General features: G+C 44.1%; 2 protein-coding genes across 9 annotated transcripts in view; one reads left to right on the forward strand and one right to left on the reverse strand.

The window, feature by feature from the left end:
• Window positions 1-2,332: 2,332 nt before the first annotated feature.
• Window positions 2,333-17,330, reverse strand: LOC309525242 (C-type lectin domain family 2 member D-like). Of its 7 annotated transcripts, none has more exons than XM_082210771.1 (8): window positions 11,936-11,992; window positions 11,650-11,716; window positions 11,046-11,114; window positions 8,865-8,957; window positions 6,395-6,579; window positions 5,672-5,775; window positions 5,238-5,271; window positions 2,333-5,128 (listed from the first exon to the last, which is right to left on the reverse strand). In XM_082210771.1, the coding sequence occupies exons 2-8, from the start codon at window positions 11,696-11,698 to the stop codon at window positions 5,087-5,089; spliced, it is 576 nt and encodes a 191-aa protein (XP_082066897.1). In that variant the 5' UTR covers window positions 11,699-11,716; window positions 11,936-11,992; the 3' UTR covers window positions 2,333-5,086. The 7 variants fall into 7 exon arrangements, with proteins under 7 accessions (XP_082066897.1, XP_082066898.1, XP_082066893.1 ...); XM_082210768.1 differs by lacking the exons at window positions 5,238-5,271; window positions 11,650-11,716 and adding exons at window positions 13,619-13,779; window positions 16,450-16,611 and having other exon boundaries at window positions 2,335-5,128; XM_082210773.1 differs by having other exon boundaries at window positions 5,012-5,128; window positions 6,384-6,579.
• Window positions 13,802-20,590, forward strand: part of LOC309525178 (killer cell lectin-like receptor subfamily F member 1) — a 32,871-nt gene continuing 26,082 nt past the window's right edge. The window contains exon 1 of one of the 2 annotated variants that reach the window (XM_082210656.1): window positions 13,802-15,663. In XM_082210656.1, the coding sequence (XP_082066782.1) occupies window positions 15,462-15,663 (202 nt within the window). In that variant the 5' untranslated portion in view covers window positions 13,802-15,461. The remainder of the gene's footprint in view (window positions 15,664-20,590) is intronic. The other variant, XM_082210655.1, reaches the window with a different exon arrangement.

Raw genomic sequence — 20,590 nt, forward strand, 5'->3', positions numbered from 1 at the left:
GGGGGTGCCCCCTTTTCCCCTGGTGGCCACAAAGCCTCTAAGCCCCACCACCACCACCAATCACTACCTTCTTGGACATAAGGTGATGAGGGTGGCTTTTTCTTCAGCCCTCTGTGTTTTTCAAGGCTCAGATTAATTCTACTGGATTCAGCTTTTACCCAGATTCCTTGGAAAAGCAAAGTAAAGTGGTACCTTGGTTCTCAAACTTCATCCGTTCCGGAAGTCCGTTCCAAAACCAAAGTGTTCCAAAACCAAGGTGTGCTTTCCCATAGAAAGTACAGTGGTACCTCGGGCTACATACGCTTCAGGTTACATATGCTTCAGGTTACAGACTCTGCTAACTCAGAAATAGTGCTTCAGGTTAAGAACTTTGCTTCAGGATAAGAACAGAAATCGTGCTCCGGCGGCGTGGCGACAGCAGGAGGTCCCCTTAGCTAAAGTGGTGCTTCAGGTTAAGAACAGTTTCAGGTTAAGAACAGACCTCTGGAACAAATTAAGTACTTAACCCGAGGTACCACTGTAATGCAAAATTCAATATAAATACAGCCGATAGCTACTGTGGTCTAGTCTAAAAGACTGATTTATAACCGACTGAGAGCCATAAAATGCTGGCTCGCCAAATAAAAATAGGGGAAATGGTTAAAGTAATTAAAGTAATATTTTGCAAAAAACAAAACAGAAGGAAATATGTGACTTACATATAGTCATTATTTACGTGTTAATAACAGACTTAAGAGAATTATGAATATGAGCATCTTGGCATAATTATGTTGACGTTTTAGATTGTTTATTTATACACTTACTTTATATCCCATTCTTCCTGCCAAAGGAGCCAAGGTGACCTAAACTTTGTAATTTCTTGAACATTTTCTTGTTTTAAAAATTCAAATAATAAAGGGGGGGATATGCCCCTTAGCAGAAAGCTAAACATGAAATGGAAACCTGTGTGATAAACACCTTGACCACGAAATATGCAAAAGCAGTGGAGATGCTGTTTGCAGTGGAACAAATGAGTCAGACACCTTTGGTGGACAGGCAGAAAGGCCATAGGCCGCAGTGGTTAGCACATGTTAACAGTGAAATAGACAAGCCCTGTTGTTAATACTGGAGACGGCTTCTTCTACATAATGGTCTTGTTGGGGGAGGATGTGGTTGGTGGAGGGAGAAGAAGGTGTTGATTGCTTTAGATTTGCAGCAAGAACCCTGCAGGCAAGAACTTAATTCGTTCCGGAGGTCTGTGCTTAACCTGAAACTGTTCTTAACCTGAGCTACCACTTTAGCTAATGGGGCCTCCCACTGCCGCCGTGTGATTTCTGTTCTCATCCTGAAGCAAAGTTCTTAACCCGAGGTACTATTTCTGTGTTAGCAGAGTCTGTAACCTGAAGCGTCTGTAACCCGAGGGACCACTGTAATCAGGCATCCAGGCATCCGCACAACATGACCAGTCCAACAAAGTTGATGTTGATGTTGTACCACTGTAGCCCATTCTTCAGAAACTAGAAAAGTAGGGAAATAAAAGCTACTAAAAAGAAAAAGAAAAACGTACTTTTCCATGTATAACACGCCCCGTTTACAAGACGCCCCCTATTTTAGGGGACTCAAAATAAAGAAAATGCCTTGCCCCACCCTCCAGGCTCTGCTTCTCAATTTGTATTGTATTATTTTATGCCCTGCGGCTTGCCGTTGTTTTATTGATTGTAGTTTTGAAATTATTTATTGTAATTGTTAAGAGTAGTTTTCTGTTTTTATATGCTGATATTTAATATTATTCTATACTATTCTAATGATTGTTGTATGTTACTTTACTTGATGTAGCTTGCTTATTTTAAAGTTATGTTTTAGTATCACATTTTTGTATTACATTAGATTGTTATAAGCTGTACATTCTTTGTTTCTTCAGCCTGTAAACCGCCTTGGGTATTGTAAGATAGAAAGATGGTATACAAATTAAAAGTGATGATGATGATGAAAATTGGGGGAGATTGCCCAGAGTTTTTGAGCTTTTGGGGGGGAGGATTGCCCAGAGTTGTTGAGCAAAATATCATGGAGAAAGAGATCTTGCCAAATAACTTCCAAGCGGTTGCAGAGAGCGGGGGATTCCAAACCAAGCAACAAACTTCACTTCCGTTCTGTTCCTGGGTTGCTTGGAGAGTGGTCCAAAGGTGTTGACATAGTTTTCTCTGTGAAGTTAAGCAGGCCTCTGATTGGGCTTTACGTTATTAGGAGTCCACCCGGGCAACCCAGTGTTTTAGGGACGAAGTTAATCCAGCCACTTAACTATTGGGGATTAGTCAAGAGTCCTAAACAATCTTTTAACCTTTGCTTAATGCCAACACATAAAACCGGAGATTTTTTTTCTGTGTGGTGGTGCTGCCACCTTTTTTATTATTAAACAAAGCAACAACAACAACAACAACAAAATATTCTTAGCAGAGTTCAACGAAATGTGTCAGATAGTTACAGAAATGTAACACACTTTTGCACTTTTTAAAAACCACCGCTTGCAACTAGATGGGTTTTTAATCACTGAGGCAAGAATCAAAAGGCGGCAGTTGGTCCCTATTAACTGACATTCTTAACGGAACATAACAGAACAGACACTGAAGGGAGGGGTGTTTTTCTTACACTTATGACCCCTCTCATGAGTTATTTCATGAAGGGGTGTGTGGGAATTGCACTAATCTTTCTTACCTTAAGGCAAACGAGTTAGACCTGAGCAACATTAAGGCAAAAATATTAAAACACAGAATAAAAGCATTTAATCATTGTGTCCAGGAGAAAACAAAAGTTTTTGCCCAGCAACAAGTGAGAGTCCTTAGGGAAGGTATTCCACAGATAGGGAGCTACTGCAGAAAATTAGTTATGTAGTGTGTGTGTATAAGAGATAAGGAATGGATGAAAATAAGAAGGAATGGCCTTGCCTACTTTTGACTTTGGTTCTGCTCACTTCTGGTTTGGAATCATTGCCAAGACTGGAAAAAAAAACACCAACCCACATTCACCTGATTCTATAAACACCTTTACACAACATTTTTTAACATTCACATTAGAGAGTTTTTTGGTCCCCACGTATTAATGACCTGCCCCTAACCCTTAAAGTCACACTTGAGACCAGCACTGGCAAGTTCAAACCACAAGGTGGCAACTGTTCTTTGAAGCAACGCTAGCTTGGAGTAACGTTCCCTCTGCAAGAAAGTGATAAGGCCTGAACGTGCTTACTTGGAAAGTAAATAGCAGTGCGATAAGGAATGTGAAAAGTCAAACAGAGGTGAAGGGAATAAATAAGACCCTCTTGCATTCAGCTTGTTGAAATGTTTTCTAGGCGGCGACGGTGGTCACAGCTTCAGGGGGAAATCCTGAAGTGCAGATGGAGCAATGAGTTGGTCCAAAAAAACAGATGGTTGTGACCCAGCGCAAATCACATTGCGTCAGCAGGTTGTGTCGCCTTTTTGTGTTAGAATGGCTTCAACGTAACATCACGTTTTCAGCTAAATTTGTTCCTGGTCTTAACAATGACATTGCGGATGCTTTATCTCACTTCTGGATGGAAAGTTTCTGCAACCTGGTGCCCAAGGCTGCCCAGCTACCAGATACTTTCCCAGAAGAGCTATGGGCAATTGGACAAGATAAGGGCCTATATAAGAGCTTGGTCCACATTTGAAGCATTCAGGGCCAGGCATGACTCCTCTCACAGGCATCCAGCAGCCAAGTCTGATGTCCTTACAATACTTAGTCTTCCTTGAGCGGTAAGGCTTGGCCATTAAGACCATGACCCTTCACAGGGCCGCTATTTCTTATTTCAGCAAATGTTTTCTTCGGCTGCCCAAGCATTATAATAATTTTCACATGAAAAAGCTCATTTAGGGATGGTGCCATAGGCACTCCCCATTGCTAGATGCTAGAAAGCCTATTACTTTTTGAGACATGGCAGCTTATTTGGTGCAAGTTGCACAGTGTATCCTGGTCCAGTTTTGAGGTGAAGTTATTCTGGGCTGCATATTCTTTGGCATTCTTCAGGGCTCTGCGTATTGGCATGCGCACTGGGGGTGTGGCTGTATCATCCCATGCAGGCTTGTTGCTTAATGCTGTGACCTTCCATGAGGGCTCCCTCCAATTCAGAGTATGTTCCTTCAAAACTGATCAGTTGCGTCAAGGCACCTTCCTGATTCTGGACCCTTCCCCCCGCAGCGACCCTCGCCCAGTCTGCGACACGAGAAGGTTCCTGAAGGTCAAGCCTGCCCACCGGGGCCCTCTCTTTATTCAAGCTAACACACAACCTGTGCCCAGGCGCCAATTCACTGCAGTTTTGAGAAAAGTTATTTTTGTGTGCGGCGCAACCCCAGTCACTTCTCTGGTCAGTTGTTCCACATTGGGGCCGCCACAACTGCTGCTGCCTGGGACATGGACCCTGAGCACATCAAGACCATGGGACGGTGGCGATTCAAGGCTTGCAGGGACTACATTTGCCTGGGTCAGCAATCATTTACACGTCTCCTGTAATTCTTCCTTTTCTAGTAGGTCTGGCAAGCATGTTTGGGTCCTTGGCCAAAGCATTGTGTATTGGGCAAGCGTCCACACAGCCTCACAGGGTGTCCTGCTCACAGTTTATTCCTCAGTCAAGATGAAGGGCAGCTTCTCAGCTGGTGATTGACTTGGGAACTGTGCCTTTCAGGCCTCAGTTCATCCATACAACAAGCTTCAGGTGCTTTGGACTACAACTCTCATAATCCCATGCCACCGGTCGTGCTGGCAGAGGCTGCTGGGAGTCCAACAGCCCATGGCTGATAAGGCAATGGTAGTCTGAGGCCATCTTGTGAGTTTATGGCATAGGTGAGGTTCAAACACGGTGACAAGACTGTTGCCGCTATTCTTGATAAATCTCTCTTATAGGCAGATAACAAAATGGAGCATTATATCTGGAACTAGCTGCAGAAAGAGTGGTTCTGCCAGTGAGACTCTAAAGAGCCAGTAGTGCTCGCCTTACACAAATGAGGATCACAAGTTTTGTTTCCTCTTGGCGCAAGCATCCGCCAGGCTGCAGACAAAGTTCTTCACCACAGCGCACTTGGTGCTGCTGACCCCAAGGTCATTTATGTAAGCGCAAAAGCCTTCTCCTCGCACTGTAAATCTGAAATAGACAACAAGAAGAAGAAGCAGATATTGTTCTTCATTAAAGCAACATCTGCAGGGCTGGAGTTAAACATGACAGCAAATATCTGTTAATTTATTCAACTTACTAGTTGCTTATCACTCAAAGGTCTCCAAGTGACACTAAAGAAAAATATATACCCGTACATTATACCACAGGGGGGTGGGAGGATCATATAATATGTCAATATTTCACATAACCTACAACTTATGGGGAGGAAACAAGACACTGGCTGCATAAACAGCAGCAGGAAATATTAGCAAAACTCTATCCAATAACCAAATCAATACTCTCACCTACTAATTATCATTTAAACAAATCCTCATTCCCGCTCCCAAGCCCACATATTCCCTATTCCTGCATGGTATTTCAGAATAAAAAGGTGTCTCCAGCTACAGCTCCACACAGTGAATTGTGGGTACTGTATATAAGCTCTGGAAACTAATGCAAAAGACAACTTTTACAATCCAAACCCAAAGCAGGCACGTATTCACAGGCAAAGAGGGGGTGGAAATCACTCACTGGTTTCCAAACTCTGTCCCATTGGGCCATTTCCAGGGCTGTTCTGCTTCTCTTGAAAGACCAATCCAATGATGAGAGGGACGAGTAAAATCCCACAAAAAATCCTAGCAGGAAAGGAATGGCAAGCAGTGGTTTATATACCTCTACCACCTTCTAGGACTCAATACTTAAATCTCATCTTTATCAGCATCATCGTATCTGGTATACCGCAAAAAGGGGACCTTCCGTTCCATAGCAGCTTGTCTGGTACGACAGAACTACAATGTCCACTTCCTAGGATGTGTGCCCTTGCCATTTATCGAGAGGGTGAGGGCTGAGGCTGCAGGGAGGCTGGCAGGGTGCAAGGGCAGCAGCGGGGGTGCCAGACTGGCTCTGTTGGGGCAGCTACACATTGCTCTCCCCACCACCATGCCCCTCCCTCCCTCCTGTTCCTGACATCATCTCTTACTGCCATTCACCACTCCTTGCTCCCTTCCCACCTCTCCTTCTGCTGTCTTCCCCACTGCCGCAGAGATAAGATTGCAGATTCCTTGGGGCACTTTGCTTATGTTGCTCTGCGAAGTGTCATGAACCCTGTTGTAAATTTAGTATATTATTATTATTATTATTATTATTATTATTATTATTATTATTATTAAACCCAGAATATAAGTTACAGGTGGAGCTGTACTTGTTTGCTTCCGGCGATGAGCCCACAAGTGAGGATACATACTTGTTCCTTACCAGATCCGGCTTGGTATCAATCACAGCCAAAGAGGCACCAAGGAAGGAACATCTAGATTCACTGTCGCTCCAGTTCCTTTTGTCTTCTGATTTATAATAGCATTTCCCTAGGTACCCAACCCAGCGATCTGGGCAGGCAGCATCGACAGGGGGAGGACACAGCGGACAGGGCTGTGGCTTTTTAACTGGAAATGAAACAATTTGCCCAAGTGTAAGAGCTCACAATGATTCTGTAACACTGAGGACAGATGCTGGGAAACATTTGGGAATTGTAATATGGGCAGCAGTGAACTATAATTCCCAGGGTTCTTTTGGAAAAGCCATGATCTTTTCTTTCTTTCTTTTTTAAACAACTACTGCTATGTATGTTTATTGGGCAGGTAGATTTCATGCCCGTACTAAAAGATTATATATTTGCACTGCTGTGGTTCACATTGCTTAGTGCAAATACAAATTTATTTTATTTAAATATTTTTTATTAATTTTTAGCATACACAATTTTAAAGACATACCACACAACACATATATCCTTACTGTATTTGGACTTCCTTCAGCACCTCTGATAATCCTTATTTCTCCTGCAATTCCTAACCTAATATTGCCTTTACCTTTTCTAACAAATCATTTCTCCCTTTCCATTTTTACAATATTTCTTAAATTACTCCTCACAGAACTTCTTGTAATCCTACAAACGTAATCTGATCGTCGCAAATACTTTTCAAATACTCTATAAATTTAGTCCAGTCTTCGGTAAACCTCTGGTCCTGGCAGTTTCGAATCCTTCCTGTTAAATACAAATTTGCAAATACAAATTTATGAGCGGAAAAATAGGATAAAAATATCACAGGAAGCTGCCTGGCACCGAGTCAGACCATCTAGCTCACTATTCTCAGTTAATATTTAATCTTTCAAGCATATAGCATGTATTGCAGCAAAGCAGACCCCTCATTTATAACTTTAGTTTTAACTGATTTTTAATCAATTTGTTTTAAACTAATCTTTGCTATGTTGTGGAGAGCAGAGCTCGAGAGAATGCAGAGTTCATCTGTTGCCTGTTTTAAAGAATTTTATGGAGCAAGATGTTTCAGTGTTTTGGAGACAGCACATAAATCTCAAAGAACATTGAATCATATATCATTAGGGAGCCATTTTCCTCTCCTTTACTTCCTCGACTTTGCAAGAAGGGGGTTAGTGTTTTTCATCAAAATTTCCAGAACTCAGCTGAATACCCTGTTCAGGGCTGTATTTAGGTTTGATGAGGCCCTAAGCTACTGAAGGTAATGGGGCCCTTTATATATCCAGCTGTCCTTTGTCAACAACAAATTGTCGCTGTTTATTCGTTTTGAATATATGCTATATAGTAATTTATGGACCTCATAGGTCCATACACAACAGAAAACACCGTTGCTGTATGTAGGTTTTATCTTATTTGTTTTTTATCTTATATTTTGGGGACGCGGGTGGCACTATGGGTTAAACCACAGAGCCTAGGACTTGCCGATCGGAAGGTCAGCGGTTCGAATCCCCGCAACGGGGTGAGCTCCCGTTGCTTGGTCCCTGCTCCTGCCAACCTAGCAGTTCAAAAGCACGTCAACGTGCAAGTAGATAAATAGGTACCGCTCCGGTGGGATGGTAAACAGCATTTCCGTGCGCTGCTCTGGTTCGCCAGAAGTGGCTTAGTCATGCTGGCCACATGACCCAGAGGCTGGACGCCGTCTCCCTCGGCCAATAAAGCGAGATGAGCGCCGCAACCCTAGAGTTGGCCACAACTGGACCTAACGGTCAGGGGTCCCTTTACCTTTATCTTATATTTTGGAAATGTACACCCAGTTTTTCCCCCTTTAATTTTTTGGGGGGCCCACAAGAGAGTGGCGCCCTAAGCTACATCTTGTTTGGCTTATACGTAAATCCGGCACTGACCCTATCAGAAGTTTTTTAAATAAATAAATAACTACACATTAAGGCTGAGAAATCCATTCTCACGATGGTGCTTACTGAAGTGCAGACACAACGGGCCTACCTCAATTCAACTGCAGCCTGAGAATGTACTCTAAAGCAGAAATCTATACAGTGGTACCTTTGGTTACAAACTTAATTAGTTCCAGAGGTCCATTCTTATCCTGAAACCGTTATTAACCTGAGGTACCACTTTAGCTAATGGGGCCTCCTGCTGCCACTGTGCGATTTCTGTTCTCATCCTGAGCTAATGGGGCCTCCCACTGCTGCCGCATTGCCGGCATGAGATTTGTGTTCCCTTCCTGAGGTAAAGTTCTTAACCCGAGGTACTATTTCTGGGTTAGCGGAGTCTGTAACCTGAAGTGTTTGTAACCCGAGGTACCACTGTATTGGATTATTATGAGGCAGGAAATGCAGTTCGGTGAGGGAAGGAATCTACAAGTCAAAGGCAGAAAGAAGCAATAAATCATAAATAATTATGTCAGGGTTAAAGCACAAAGTTTTCTCTACTCACCAGCCAATGCGATTATAGTAATGACCAAAGCTGTGATGACGGCAACAGCTGCTAATGTATATTTTTTGTCTTTAATGCACTTTGGGATGAAAACTGAAAAACAGAAGGGAAAGGGTCTGAGGCAGTGTTTCTCAACCTTGGGTCCCCAGATGTTGTTGGACTACAACTCCCATCATCCCTGAGCGCTGGCCTTGCTGGCTAGGGATGATGGGAGTTGTAGTTCAACAACATTTGGGGACCCAAGTGAATGATGATCACAAAAGCAAACAAATCAGTCTGTTTGTTGCTACAGTTTTGCGAGAATTTGACATTCAAGACAATGCACTGCAAATTCATTCCAAACCACGACTTTAGGGTATGCCTGCCTTAGCTGCCTGCTTTCCATGAGATGTATTCTAAGACAGTCATCCCAAAACATCATGTGCTCTGGTGGTTGTTGGACTCCAAATTCCATCATACCTAACCACATGGCCAAAGGTCAGGGATGATGGGATTTGTAGTCCAAGAATATTACTGTCCTAGAGCATTGGACTACAAATGAGATTGTTTTTAAAAAAAGAGTAAAGTATGAGGATGCAGAAAGGGGAGGTATGGGGAAGTCCGAGGAAAGAAGTTTATGAAAGGATATTTTGAAATTATATTTCTTTGTTTGTCTGTCTTTCTTTTATGTTTGTTTGTTATAAAAACTTTTGTAAAACTAATAAAAATCTTATAAAAAAAAAAAAAGAGTAAAGTATAAGTATTTGATGGATGCACTGAGATACAACAAAATCCCGTAACGTTGGGAATACCCAGAGGGAGTATCTTTTATGTATAAAGGGAGAAAACAAAGGTGTCAGGATCCACAGAAGAAGATAAATTCTGGAGAAAATATGGGAAAGAGCTAGCAGGAGAAAGGGCATTTGGACTGGAACAGAACAGGAAGAGGTAGACTCAACAGAGGTCAAAGTGAAAGAAAAATAAATAAAAACAAGATGGCATTAAAAATCTTAACTTGGAATGTAAATTGACTTAATAACAAAACAAAATGAAGTAAAATTGAGCATGTAGCGAAGAAATTACATTTGGACGTAATCTGCTTCTAAGAAACGCATATTGCTAAGAAACATAGAAGGATTTTGCTGGGGAAGGACTTTGTAACCTCTGACATAAGAAGAAGGGGAAAAAGAGGAGTTGTAATGTATATAAAGCAGAGTTGGACTCCAAGTAACTATTTAAAGACAAACAAAGAAGAATACGTAAAGCAGATAACACCACAGGGAGAAAAAATATTTTTAATTGGCGTATATGCGCCAAATGAGAAAAAACCCCAGATTTTTATAGGAGACTAGTTAATTGGGTTATGCTGAAAAAGAAAAAAACGGCAAATTTATGGAACCACTGAAAGAGAGAGAGGGAAATTGAAGTTTGATATGTGAGAATTGTTTGGTTTTTAAAAAATGTTTATTTGTTATAAATGAAAATATAAACAAACAAATGTTAATGCATTAAAGGAGCACACAAGGTCATCTTTATTTGGGTAGTTTTTCCTCTCAGGCCTGTCCCTAGGGGGAGAAATCAAGAGCGGGGCATGTGATTATGGAGGCTAAGGCAATCTATCTTCCTCCCTCCCCCTTCGCTTTCCTCTGTGGAGAAAGGGGTAATTCCCAGAAGAGGATTTCCCAAAAGATGGAAGACTGAAACAGGTCACATGCATGCCATTCATTTAAAACACACGGGTTCCCCTAAATAATCCTGGGAACTGTAGCATGCTGAGAATTGCAGCTGTACGAGAGGATAAAGTACAGTTTCCAGGATTCTTTGGGGAAAGGCATGCAATTTTAAAATGCTTTAAATACCAGGGATGGTGGTGGAATTCACCCAACAAGTTCTGTCAGCAGAAGCCCTGCGCGAGGAAGAAGCAGAAGCTCTGCAGCTCCAACCCAACCCAATGCACCACTAATGAAGTCTGCCTGTTCTTTCTTTGTGCTACTTCTTAGCAATGGTGAGTTGTCACCCCCCACATTTCTCTTTGACTGCCAGACCACAGTTCCATCTGAGCTGGTATAGTTTCTGCAAACTGGCAGGGACTCTCCCGCATGTCAAGCAAGAGGACTTTCCCTCAGCCCCATGCTGAAGAAATCAGGCCAGGCTTCTTCAGAGGAAAAGCACAGCATATATACAATCAGAAAACACATCTACCAGCATTCCCTCCTTCCCTTGCAGCAGGTATCTCAGGAGTCATCAGTTCACTGTTGACAGTGGCTCTATCTGTAAAAGTAAGCATAAGTCATCAAGAACCAGTGTTATCTTCTCATCTGTGGCACCACATATGAAATCCCCCTCACCTTTTGTAATTGAATTAGGACAAAACTCCAGGTGCCAGCTGGGATGGAAGCATTTCTAGAATAGGACCAAAATTCAGTATACTGTGGTAGGTTTGGGGCCAGTTCAGAAAATGACCTGGTGCCTAAGAACAGCAAAGACTCCCAGATTTTATGACTTGACTCAGGGATTTTACTACCTGTGTTGAGAAGTTTCAGGAGGTCCGAGTGGGTCTCAGATGGTCATAGCTTCTTGGGAAATGGCTCAATTAAGTTCTCAAAGCAATCTTGGGGAGTTTCTATACAATATACAGTCGTACCTTGGAAGTTGAACGGAATCTGTTCCGGAAGTCCGTTCGACTTCCAAAATATTCGGAAACCAAAGCACGGCTTCTGATTGGCTGCAGGAGCTCCCTGAAGCCAATCAGAAGCCGCGCCGGATATTCGGCTTCCGAAAATTGTTCAGAAACTTGAACAGTCACTTCCGGTTTTTGATCGTTCGGGAGCTGAAATGTACGCGTTCCAAGGCATTCGGCAACCAAGTTATGACTGTAAATAAATTGTAACAGAGAGCTACTGGGGCATCAAATGTATCTGAAAGGAAGTATCTTTTTCACCACACCCAGAATTAATCCTCTCTCCGATAAAACATTCTGGGATAGAAAGAGTTTCATCCCTTGGGTCAGTGAGAGAGGTTTGCCCTCAAGATTTTGCCCTGCCACCTCTAGTTCTCCACTGTGTGAAACAAACAAGATTATTATGCCTCACCTGTGATATCTTCTGCCATCTTGGGATCTTTCCATGCTGAGTACAGCAGCTCTCAACCTTCAGGGAAGACAAAGAGGTCCCTGTTACCAGCAGTGTTAATCAATCAACTTGGGTTTTGGTTTTTTCAACCAAACATATTTATTGAAAGCTAAAAAGTACATAATTATATGTGCACTAAACATGGGGTGCGGGTGGTGCTGTGGTGTAAACCACTGAGCCTAGGGCTTGCCAGTTGGAAGGTTGGTGGTTTGAATCCCCACGACGGGGTGAGCTCCCGTTGCTTGGTCCCTGCTCCTGCCAATTTATCAGTTTGAAAACACATCAAAGTGCAAGTAGCTCAGTAGGTACCGATCTGGCATGAAGGTAAACGGCATTTCCGTGTGCTGCTCTGGTTTCACCAGAAGCGACTTAGTCATGCTGGCCACATGACCTGGAAAAACTGACTGTGGACAAACATCAGCTCCCTCAACCAGTAAAGTGAGATGAGCACCGCAACCCCAGAGTCATTTGCGACTGGACTTAACTGTCAGGGGTCCTTTATCTTTTTAAACATGGTGATAGGTAAATAAAAGAGAGAAAAAGAAAAAGAGAAACAGAACCCGTGTAGAAGGGAAAGTAAAGGGGGAAGAGGGGGACGACCCAAAACTGTATACTTTACAAAGTTGGTATTGTACTTCAGATCTTAACCTATTACAGTATTTGTAAGAATGGATTCCAAATATCATTGAATTTGTCCATGGCAAGTCTGCATTTATATGAAAGATGTTTACATGTTGCAAGTTTGTATAAGTCTTCAATCGTAGAAGGGAGCCGCATTTTTATTTTTCCAATTCATCAGTATCAGACTTTTTGCTGTGCTAAGGTACCATGCGCTGGGCATATAATTCAAAAGGATATTTTGCTCTGTAAATGTAAGGTGGTTCCATACAGTTCTGCTGATCGTTTCAGTTACCTTCTACCAAAATCTTTCAATATAGGACAATGAAAAAAAAAAAAGTGTTTTAGAGAAGCATTCTCCCTATTGCATCCCCAACAGTTAGATACCTTAGATGGCCCTTTTTTAAACAAACGTAATGGGGTCCAGTATATTCTAAATATTATTTTTTGTTTTATGAGCCTCAATTTAAGGTCCAGAGACACCCTTGTTGTTTAGGCACTTGTTGTTAAAGTGACTTTAGAGACTTAAGGTGAATGAAGTTATTTAACTAGACTCCTCAGGCAAATCCTGTGTTTCGAATAACCTTCCTCATGTTTCCAGTGTTGCAACACAGCTTTTTAAGATATGCTGCCATTTTCAGCATCCTGGCACAACCCACCTGCCAGTTTGGGTTTCTCTTAGTTTCTCACTTTTCTACTCTTCAGTTCTCCATGTCAGTTTGTGATTTTTTTAAAAAAAGTCTGCATGAAAAGTACCTGTATTTTATTGCTGATTTCTCCTAATATATGACAAAATATGCAATGTTGCCTAATGTGCATTTTTGCTAAGCAATTTTCCTAGTATAAAACATTATAAGTTATATTCTTTAATATATGCATTTTAATGCACACTTTACCTTTTATATATATAAAAGGAAGGAAAAAGAGGAGGACAAAAAGAGAGAGGGAAAGGGCTGCTTGCCCCAACAGATGACCACTGGCAGAATGTGGCCACAGAGACAGCTTTGAAAGGTTGCCGATCCTTGCCTTTGACTGTATGTTGCCTTTGGTCCTTGCACTCCAGTTCTGCAGGATCTGACTGGCAGCAGCTCACCGAGGTATCGCACGAAGGTCTTTCCCAGCACCGCCATAAGTCTTTTTAACTGGAGACGCCATGGTTTGAACCAGGTTCATCGTGCATACAAAAGCTACAACGAAAGAACAAAATGAAAACGCTGAAAACGGTCTTGAAAACACCGAAGAACAATTGAAAGCATCTAAAAACATTTAACATATACTTCCCACCCTCTTTGGAAATAGGTTGGAAAGGAATAAAGCAATCATTTTGTATGCCTAGAATCCAAAATGGTTGAGCAGAGGGGGAGGGGAGGGTTCAAAAACACTCCCTAAATCAGGCATAGGCAAACTCAGCCCTCCAGATGTTTTTGGAACTACAGTTCCCATCATCCCTGACCACTGGTCCTGTTAGCTAGGGATCATGGGAGTTGTAGTCCCAAAACTTCTGAAGGGCCAAGTTTGCCTATGCCTGCCCTACATGAAAAAGTTACTGGTGGGGGGGAGTGAAAGGCCCTGAGATGTGGGCAGAAATCCTTGCATGCTTACAAGTTTTTATTGTTTTCTTAAGGCTCTCGGCCATTGTGCATGAAGAAATATCCTTTCTAGAATACTTTCCATTCCATTCCCTCCTCCACTTTTCTTTCTGGCGCTGAAGTCATTATGTTTTCTCTGTTGAGTAAACAGTCTCCTTTTGTGTGGTCACAGAAAACAATATGTTGGCAATAATAAAACTGAAGTATCTTCTCCAAAGGCTTTTGTGGTGGCAGCAGCTGTTGAGTGTAGGTCTAGGAGTTGGCTCCTAGGCCCGCATGTAATTTATACATTCTAACTCCCTCCAGGCTGTCAGTATGTTGAAGGACGGGTTCAAGTTAGACTTGAGCACTTAAAAGTGAATTAAAGCCTTCTGTCAGGCTATCAGAACAAATCCACTTTTTAAAAATGGACTTTTTGCAGTTAGGAAAGTGACAGTGAACTGAACTAAAACATATACGGTGGACAAAGTGTGGGAAGACAATTAAACACTCCACAATCAAATCAGGAGAAAGGCACGAGGAATCCTTCCGCCGGTGTAATCACCCAATGAGCAAATCAGAACAAATAGTCAGTAAAGACCAGACGTAATCTAACTACCTCTTGAAGTTCTGTGGAAGCAGGTCAGGATGAATGCTCATTAAACAGGTTGTTTGGGGGAACCCTGCAACCCTTGGTAAAGGTAAAGGGAGCCCTGACCATTAGGTCCAGTCGTGACTGACTCTGGGGTTGCGGCACTCATCTCGCTTTATTGGCCGAGGGAGCCGGCATACAGCTTCCGGGTCATGTGGCCAGCATGACTAAGCCACTTCTGGCGAACCAGAGCAGCACACGGAAATGCCGTTTACCTTCCCGCCGGAGCAGTACCTATTTATCTACTTGCACTTTGACGTGCTTTCGAACTGCTAGGCTGGCAGGAGCAGGAACCGAGCAACAGGAGCTCACCCCGTCATGGGGATTCGAACCGCTGACCTTCTGATCGGCAAGTCATAGGCTCTGTGGCTTAACCCACAGCGCCACCCGCATCCCTTGCAACCCTTGGTAGTCTATACTATATTTGCCCCTGTCCCTGCACAGAATCCATGTTTAGGCTGTCAGATTTTATTTTCCTAAAGGGAATCTCTAGCCTTCATGGGTGTGGAGAAAATCCCGCAGATGTGATTGCGCCCTCAATACTTTAAGATCAAAAGGCAAAGAGCTTTTCCAGAGTATGCGCTAGCAGTTTCTGGCGAAAGCAAGCGTCCAGATCACATGGAATGCCTAAATGCAATTCTAAAAAAAAATGAGCGGGGGCAGAGAGCAGCTATTGCCAGTTGCCACCAGCCTTGGGCAGCTGAGCAGCACCCAGTACCACCCCCACCCCACCCCCCGTCATCCAGGAAAGGGCAGGGGACAGTTATTGCTCCTGCCTGCCATGGCTGCCAATTGCAGGCAGGACAGAGGCAATGGGACTCCCAGGGCTGGTAGGGACAGCTGCAGAACAGGTAAACATTGACCCTCGCTTCTTGCTCTCTCAGCAAGGTGAGGAGAGCCACCAGATCATCCCTGGAGGAAGCCTTAATCCCCACCCACCCCCACCCCACACATAGATTTGCAGCAGTGAGCCTTGTTGTGGGGTGGGGGTGGGGATTAATACTTTTGGGTGGGAACATCATTTTGTTTTAATGTTTGGATACAGTATTATACTGCATCACTGATACTGTATGGAATGTTAACGTTTAATGTAATTTTTCTCATTTTGTTTTTTCTACATGGTGTAATGTATACATGTAGATGTTCTTTGATGTGAGTTGCTTACAGAGCTTTTAGGGAAGAAGAGACTAATAAGGTGCCTAGCTAATAATAAATCATGGTCTCTAGAAAGGAAACCAGAAGACATAAACACCCCACAACCACATGCTTGTTGAATGCTTGCTGTCACAAAGCCCGCCCACCAACAAATCAGAGCACACGGGTGAGCTTTGTGCCAGTAAAACAGGATGAAAGCTCAAGAAATAGGTTGTCCGGAAGAGCAAGCAGATTCTACAGAATCTACAGGTTCTGGATTCCATCTGATCCCTTACTTTCTCCCTTCCTGCGCAGCCCCCTTCATCTGACACGCCCCTTTTCTTTGTCTCCAGCTCCCTGTACGCCAGGGCGCGCCTCAGACGTCTGCTGAATAGCGATATACGATCCCCCAAAGATGCTAGTGATCTCTGATGCTAGTGATCTCAGGCGACAAACACGACCGAGCGAGGAGGGCTGGAGGGAAAGTGCCAGCAGCAGCTTACCCCGGAGGAATCTCTTTTGAGTGCACCTCGCCTGAGCGCTGAAGGGTGAGAGGCAGGACCTTGTGATGAGTCACCTAAGTTCAGTGGCTCTCCAGGGTTCCAGCTGCCATGTTCGATCCGTTAACAGCAAACTGCGACACTGAGAAGCGTCATGGCAAAAACACTTACCATGACGAAGCAGGAGGCAGAAAAGGATCGAGCCCACGTGACGCTTCTCCGGCGCCCGGAGCAAAACAGCAGGAAAACAAGCAGTAGATACAGCGATAGGAGGCAACTTCAATTTCCTTTGCTCCTCCCCGGAATGGGAGCAGCCCGCCCCTTCCAGATGTTTGGGACTAACAGGCCAGTCCTTCTCCAAAGAGAGCCGATCCTCATGCTTATTTGCTAAAACCAACTTATCAAGGCAAGGCAAGGCATTTGGAAAGCTCCAATTCCACGCCTAGCTTTTCTCCAGTTTCCACGCCTACTTAAACAGCCTGCTTTTGTTCTGAGGAAAGGAGCTGAAACGCGCAAAAGCTCATGTCTGCAAAAATGCCTTGTTAATCTTGACTCCCAGAAATGCTTCGAATTCTTTGGCTCCGTGGTCAGCGATTCCACTTTGTGGGAAGGCGTTGCTATTTCCTTTTTGCTATCCTTTTAAAATTATTATTATATACTTTTATTTTGCTTTAAACAAATACATATAAATATATTTATATGTATTTGCTATCCTTTTTGTCTATTGAGATCGGATGCATCCGTGGCTCAGAAATGAGTGAAGCGCGTGCAGAAACCCGGTGCTTTTTTTTTCTTTTAAAAAAACGTTTAGGGGTACTGTCATTTTCCTACTCATATTGAAATACTGCCCCTCAATGAGGCCAAACTTAGATCCACAAAATGTTTAGGGGTATGCGTCCCCCTGTGTCCCCCCCCCCCCGTAAAAAAGCACTGCAGGAACCCATCAGCTCAAATGGCTACTAAGGAGTTTAGACAAACTTATATGGCTGTAATTGCTACTGGACCATTTTCATGTTTTTATTTATTTATTTCGACTGCGTCAGACGAACATGGCTACCTACCTGAATCTTATATGGCTGTGTTCAGTTTCCACTGCAGCCTCTGAACGCCAGTTTCTGGAAATCACAAGGCTTGCCAGAGGCATCTAGTTGGCCACTGTGAGAACAGGATGCTGGACTAGATAAGCTATTATTGGCCAGATCCAGCGGGACTTAAAAAAAAAAAATCTTAAGAAAGATTTAAGGAAGAGAGGGGCGTTCTTTTGTCCTTCTCTAAAGCTGTGTTTATCTTATCTTGAGGCTGCAGGTTCAAAGCAGGAAACGCATTGAATTTCCTCACCACCTTCCCCCCCCCTTCCTTCCCTCCTGGACTGCAACAAGATCAAACCTCTCCATTCTGAAGGAAATCAGCCCTGAGTGCTCACTGGAAGGACAGATCGTGAAGCTGAGGCTCCAATACTTTGGCCACCTCATGAGAAGAGAAGACTCCCTGGAAAAGACCCTGATGTTGGGAAAGATGGAGGGCACAAGGAGAAGGGGACAACAGAGGACGAGATGGTTGGACAGCGTTCTCGAAGCTACCAGCATGAGTTTGACCAAACTGCGGGAGGCGGTGGAAGACAGGAGTGCCTGGCGTGCTCTGGTCCATGGGGTCACGAAGAGTCGGACATGACTAAATGACTAAACAACAACAATAATATATTAAAGGGGCAAGATTCTCACCTGGAAGAACCCTTGTCTAGTGTTCCATGCATCCGATTCTTACAGTGCAGGCCAATGGGCAGCCAGTAAGCAGCCACTCTCCCCACTTCTGATTCTCAACAAATGACATTCAGAGGCATACTGCCTCTGGCAGCAGAACGAGACTAAACCCATCATGGGCAGTAGCCATTGGTAGCTGTCTCCTCCATGAATTTGTCTAATCCTCTTTTAAAGCTGTTATGTACTGAGTTGAATAGGATCCAAACTGCAGCAGTCTGATTGGTCCTAGAACAATAGGATTCAGAATGCAGCAATCTGATTGGTCCTAGAACAATGCAGCAGTATGACTGGTTGGCAGGAACCACCCAATCATGCTCCAGATATAAGTGAATCCACAACCTGATTGGCTTACAGTAGAATTCCAGAATTAGCCAATCATGTGCAGCCCAGCGGCGTGGCGTGGGTTGTCAGCACCCGGGGCAAGGCAAGTAATTTGCACCCCCTAACCCGGGGCAAGGCAAGTAATTTGTGCCCCCTAACCTGCCGCAGCTGCCAGCTTCTTGCTGCTGCCTGGTCTGGTCTGGTGTGGTTCTCTCCCGCGCTCAGCGCTGCGCTGGGCGGCTGCTGCACTGTCCCTCCCCCAGATAGTCCCTCGCTTTCTCTCCGCACCACACGCCTGGCACCCACCCCCTCCACAGTGGGCGGCGACCCAGCGGCTCGGATCGGATTCGCACAGCCAGCACTGCAGTGAGAGAGAGTGAGTGAGCCAGGTAGGGGTAGAGAGCTGCAAGTGCGAGCGCACCCCCCCAGATGTTGCGGCCGCCCCCCCTACACCCCCCACGCTATGCCACTGGTGCAGCCCATTGTGTAAATAATGTATATAAAGCAGATACTTTGAGGGGACTTGCATTCATTCCTCCTCACCACTATGAGCTGAATAAAGAGCATGAAATCACTTTGCGACTCTGAGTATATTTCAAAAGCCATCCCAGTTGGTGGTCTTCGCTGCATCCTCTGGGAGTGACTGCCACAGCTTCCCTATGCACTGATTGAAGAAGTATTTCCTTTTTTCTTCCCCGAATCTCCAAACATTCCTCTTCATTGGGTTGCTCCAATTTCTAGCCTTATGAGTGTGGGGGGGGGGACGACAACACCTTTCTCTGGGCAGTGTTTTCACATAGTTCATTATCTTAGTCACCTCTCTCATGTTTTCGCCTTAACTTTGTTTCCCAAACTAAAAAAGCTCCAAACATCATAACTTCTCCTCAGAAAAGGAACTTGGCTTCAGCCCCTTGATCATTTTTTGTTCCTGTCTCTGAACGTTTCCATCTCCACAATATCCTTTGTGAGATGGGGCAAGCAGAACTGGGTAGTATTCCAAGTGTGGCCACACCAAAGAGTTGAATAAAGGAGTTATGATAAGGGCAATTTTATTTTCAATTCCTGTCCTAATGATCCCCCCCCCAGCTGTTGCACACTGGGTCCACATTTGCACGGAATTGCCCACTGCAAGCCCAAGGTCTCATTCCTGGTGAGTCACCACCAGACCCCATCCATGTATATGTGAAAAAGAGATATTTCCATTTTGTCCCAACATGCATTGCTTATACTCTTGCTCACATACAATTGCATTTGCCATTTTACCGCCTGTTTCATTCACCCAGTTTAGATATGCCCTTCTGGAGTGCCCAGCAATCCCCTTTTCCTTCTCACCACCCTACAAGACAGACGGATGCCAGCAACATCTTCCAACAACAGCAGCAATCTTGAGCAAGCAAGCATGTCTATCTCAACCACTGCTCACCCCCAATTCTAGATCATGTATGAACAAGTTAAAAAGCACAGGCTCCAACACTAAACATCAGAAAAAAGCTTTCTGACAGTAAGAGCTGTTCATCAGTAGAACGGTGTCCCTTGGAAGGTGATGGTCTCTCCTTCCTTGGTGGTTTTTAAGCAGAGGTAGGATGGCCGTCTGTCAGGGATGCTTTAGTTGAGATTTCTGCAATGCAGGGGGTTGGGCTAGATGACCCTTAGGGTCCCTTCCAACTCCACAATTCTATGATTCTATTATTCTATACTGATCCTTGGAGGATTTGTCTTCCACCAGCTCATATCCAGCATGACTGGGTAATAATACTAATTTGTTGTTTAGTCATGTCAGACTCTTCGTGACCCCATGGACCAGAGCACGCCAGGCACTCCTGTCTTCCACTGCCTCCCACAGTTTGATCAAACTCATGCTGGTAGCTTCGAGAACACTGTCCAACCATCTCGTCCTCTGTCGTCCCCTTCTCCTTGTGCCCTCCATCTTTCCCAGCATCAGGGTCTTTTCCAGGGAGTCTTCTCTTCTCATGAGGTGGCCAAAGTATTGGAGCTTCAGCTTCAGGATCTGTCCTTCCAGCCCAGAGATGGAAAGAAGACAGAGTCCCTACCAGAGAGGAACG

Source organism: Podarcis vaucheri (assembly GCF_965113315.1).
Source record: "Podarcis vaucheri genome assembly, chromosome: 2".
Taxonomy (NCBI): domain Eukaryota; kingdom Metazoa; phylum Chordata; class Lepidosauria; order Squamata; family Lacertidae; genus Podarcis; species Podarcis vaucheri.